This window comes from Platichthys flesus, chromosome 7 (genome assembly GCF_949316205.1).
Source record: "Platichthys flesus chromosome 7, fPlaFle2.1, whole genome shotgun sequence".
NCBI classification, from domain to species: domain Eukaryota; kingdom Metazoa; phylum Chordata; class Actinopteri; order Pleuronectiformes; family Pleuronectidae; genus Platichthys; species Platichthys flesus.
The window spans coordinates 3,722,908-3,727,557 of record NC_084951.1 but is presented as its reverse complement, the minus strand read 5'-3'; the positions used below and the strand labels follow the sequence as shown (position 1 = coordinate 3,727,557).

Below are 4,650 nucleotides of genomic sequence, written 5' to 3'. Positions count from 1 at the left end.
GAAAAAAGGAGAGAGAGAGAGAGAGAGAGAGAGAGAGAGAGAGAGAGAGAGAGAGAGAGAGAGAGAGAGAGAGAGAGAGAGAGAGAGAGAGAGAGAGAGAAGAGAGAGAGGAGAGAGAGAGAGAGAGAGAGAGAGAGAGAGAGAGAGAGAGAGAGAGAGAGAGAGAGAGAGAGAGAGAACCATTGTGTAACCGTCATATTTCAGCTATGTCAGACTTATTTATAGATTTAAGGATGTTATTAGAGAGAGAGTGAGAGAACAGACTATGAAAGAGAAAAAACACAAAGTTGTAGACTTTAAATAAATGGGCAGAAGGCAGAGAGATCGAGAGTGAGTGAGATAAGTGCTCAGTGCTGAATGATCTATTGGACACTACGGTGTAAGGAACTCTTTTATATATGTCAGGGTGGCCAAAATGGCAAGGCGTGAATCCAAAAGCACGACAATGAAGCAGTCTTGGATATAAGCAAAGTTCTTGGTTAAATAACGAAGCAGGGGTCAGAAGCCAGGCAGTCAGTCAGGTAACAAACAAATCCGAAAAGGAGCAGGCAAAAGGGATTCCAGGGACGAGAAGCAGGTCAACTTGAAGATCAGGCAAAATAGGGTTACGCTGGAACGCTAGGGGAAAAACACTAAAAAGATCTGGCAGAGAACAAAGGAAACAGGCAGTTGGATATACTGGGGGAATAATGATTTGATGGAAGGCAGGTGTGTCTGTGGGTGGAGCAGGTAATGTAATCTAGAACGAGGAAGTGCAGAGCAGGGGGGAGTGGCTGAATACTGAATTGACAAATGGATTAGTATATACAAAACCACGATAAGACAAATAAAAATGTTAATAGGAGGGTGAATTTGTGACATGTATGATGGGGCGTGATTGTTAAGGCCTTTTATATGTCTGAATTTAGTCACCCCTTCTTTCCAAGAGGCCATATATATAATATTAAATCAGATTCTAATCAGAGTCAGTAGGAGTGTTGGCTCCTTCTTCACCTCCACATGGGATAATTAGTCTTGGTGGCATTACTGCATCATAGAATAGCAGTTGAAGTTAGTTTCCTGTCTTGAATTACATTTCCTTGCTAACTGTCACTTGATACTATAAACAGGAATGATTTCCCCACAATGTACAACCAACACAACGTTAATGTAAAACAGCATGAAGTGCAGGTGGAGAGCCATGAAAGCTCTGTGTTCAAGCCAAAATTGATGTGTTGCAAAATGGCCTCACAAGGTCTTTTCACACCTAATGCTGTTACAATTGTAATTTAAATTGTTAAATTTTCATTTCTAACATTAATTCTACACAATTTAACCAATAATGTTGCAATAAAAACCTGCTTTTGCTCAGAGCCTTTGCTTCTATACTCCAAGCTGAACTCAAGTGCAACCTGTTTGCTTTGATTCTCTCTCGATAAGAAAAGTGATACTTTCATTTATGTGGCCTCAGTAATACAAGTTCAACTTAGAAATGAATGCTCATACCAAATATCATAGCCTTCCATCTAATCATTGTTGAGATATTTCACTGGATAAATTCAATATTTTATCTAGTGATGACACTAGAGAAGTCAGGGGAAGTCTTTTGGCTTTATTCTAAGATTACAACATTAACCCTCATCCTAAATCTGGGGCGGTGTGGCCTAGTGGTTAAAGTGGTGGTTCTTCAACAAGAAGGTTGCCGGTTCAAACCCCACTCTCTCCCATCTGCATGCCGAGATACTGAACCCATAAATGGCCCCTCATGAATGTTGAGTGTACTAATTGTAAGTCGCTTTGGACAAAAGCGTCAGCCAAATGACATGTAATGTAATAATGTAATCCTCAATCTCTGTCCTTCAGTTCACCATTTTCCTCCCTGTTGTTTACTCTTATCCTCCTGCTTTCCTTTCCACCCCCCCCCCCCCCCCACACACACACAATCTTCTCCCCTTCTCTTCTTTGTCCTCTCTTGTCCTCTCCAGGCTCAGACAGTGCCATTGAGCGTGTGGATTCCTCCACTGATGTCCTGTCTTCCAGCGTTGCCGTCCCTCTCAGTTTGTCCCTCTCCCCGATTCTCAGCCCAGAGGAGTTTGAGGGCCTGTGGCTGCAGCAGCAGGTTTTGCATGCTGAGCAAGGTATTCAAATGGCAAGAGGTTAATGTGTAATGTGTAACCACACATCTTAAAGATTCTTCTTCATGAACCCATCGACTCTCCTTGATGGAATATATGTATATATGATGCTTTATTACAGGTTGAATCTATCGAAAGGTCTGTAGAAGTAGAGCCATTCACACTGGCATAGGTCCTTTAGTCTATGGACTGAGTTGAACCGTCTTCTTAGTCCTCAGATAAACTACAGCAGTGGTCGCAACTAGGTCAGACCTCTGGTCAAAATCGCCTACTGATCATTTTGATAATTTGATTATTTTTATAGAACATTTCTGACTGATCTAGACATGGCATCCTTGAACTGAAAATCTCAAGTCTTGTAGAGGAGTTTAAATGCACCAAGACAAGACTGGAGGTGACCCCTTTAAGAGCCTCAAGACATATCATTACCATCACTGGAGGAGACAAAATGGACACAAAAAGCAACATAACAGGCAAAAGCAGCACTCGAGCATGCAGACATTGTGTGCCACATTCAATGGGGAAGAGGAGGTTTGGGCCTTGGTCAGAGTAGAACCATGTGGAACAAGGCAACTCATGCAGAGTGGCGATAATTGGTATTCCTGGAGATCCGGCATCAGGGAAAAGCAGCAAGATGTGCAAAGGCTGTCACTCAAGGCAGACCGGGGCAGTGGATGTAATGGGAGAGCATAGAGAAAGGGTAGATCAAAATTTCTGCTCCTGCCTTTTCTCGACAAACCCCAGTTTTTGTACCAGTGTACACGCCCGTTTCAATACGGGCCTCCCAATCTCTGGACCAACCTCCCTCGGGAGGATTGACTGGCTAGCTCCTTATCCTCTTCCCTCTTCCTCTGAGAGACACATTTTCATGAGTGTCCTTTCTCTGGGCTTGAGGTCTGAATTATCTTTCAACTTTAAATAACACTATGAATTATTCAAAGAATAGTTTTTAATGATTATGTACATCTTTTAAAGCAGTATTTGATTTGTAGCCATCCATGGCCTGGCTCCAGGTCTCACAGAGCCAAATGTGGGAAACTAGATACTATGACGTGCAGGTCCAACTCTTCTCAATCCATATATGATAAAACCTCCCTTTCTAACAGGGAACCAAAAATTTGAGTTGCTGTTCATCCAGATATTCTGTTTTTAACCTGACAAAACTGGTATATGCTTGGCTCCGTGGCTTATTAGGGCGGAACTTTGTGAAATGGGTCAGCAAGCAACTCCTTAGTTGTAGTTCCTCTTATCAATGTAAGCAAAATCACTGGGGGCGGTTACACAGAATGTTGTTCTGAGATGTAAAGACAAATGTCGCACCGTCATATCAACCAGTTGATGTCTTCTTTTAGCTTTGGCTGCTCAGCACTGTTTACCTCATTTGGTATTGCAGCATGTCACTGCCTCGCTGTGATGTGGGGTAATAAAAAAAAAGGCAAACAAAGTAGCATGTGCAGCCTTGAAGAGATTAATTGAAGATTTATTTGTCTTCGTATTTCTTTACTGCTGCAGTTGAGTAGTTTAGAAATAGTTTTGACCTTTTTGCTAACTGCAGCTAACTGGCCAGCTCTGTTAGCAGTTGTGTTTCAGTTGTCACTACTGTTGTCTACAACACATTATGAAAAAAAAAAGCAACGTTACTTTCGATAAGGGGTGTAAAAAAAGTAAAAATTCCATCGTGAAATACAACGAATTATATAATTGTACTTATACATTTCCGTTATAAACAATATTTTTCAGGGTTGAAGTAACACTTTCGTTTCATCTCACAACTACTGTTTTGTTTATATATTTTAAGTGTGAAAAAAATAAAATTATTAGATATATTGTTCCCCAGTGGTATATTTAATATTTATTGACATTTAACAGCCTCTGGTTATGCTCCTTGTTTTGTTGTGTCTAGGTCCTGAGAAGATAAAGGGGGAGGATTGTGTGTGCATGGAAGAACGTGTCCCATGTCCTGAGTTATTCCTCTGTTCCCCGCAAAGTCTTCAGGCAGCGATGCAGCTGGTTAATATCCAGACACTGGCCTTTACACCACCACACACGCTCCCCTGGAGGGTCTACCTGTACACACACACCCAGCAAGCAGGCTCTGCTGACACCCCCCACAGCACGCTCATCCTAGGGGAGCTGCTGTACACTGGAGAGGAATATCAGAAAGCTGGAAAGGGTGATGGAGATGTGTTGGTGGAGGACAGGGAAGATGAGCAAATGAAAGAGGAACAGGAAGCCACAGCTAATGGGTCGAGTAGGAGAGATATTACGAGAACAAACAGCGGACAAGACGCAGTGAAAGTGACTCTTAAACAGCAACCGAGAGATGAAAAAGCTCTGAAAGGGTTTCTCTCCATCCTTACCACTCTACTACACACCCTGACCTTGGAGAGAGCTTAAATAAACATCACACATACACACATCATGGCTGTTGCTGTACACCCTTCCAAACATGCTAACATAACACCCTCATTTTCTAAGCATAACTGAAGAAGAGGCTCTGTCTGCAGCTGCTCAGTAAACAAGACTGTAAATATGT

The 4,650-nt window shown here is 42.2% G+C and overlaps 1 protein-coding gene across 2 annotated transcripts in view; it reads left to right on the top strand.

Annotated features, from left to right (window-relative positions):
* Nucleotides 1-4,650, top strand: part of ap4b1 (adaptor related protein complex 4 subunit beta 1) — an 18,128-nt gene extending 13,478 nt beyond the window's left edge. For both annotated transcript variants that reach the window (XM_062391209.1, XM_062391210.1), the window contains exons 13-14: nt 1,965-2,117; nt 4,018-4,650. In XM_062391209.1, the coding sequence (XP_062247193.1) occupies nt 1,965-2,117; nt 4,018-4,511 (647 nt within the window). In that variant the 3' untranslated portion in view covers nt 4,512-4,650. The remainder of the gene's footprint in view (nt 1-1,964; nt 2,118-4,017) is intronic.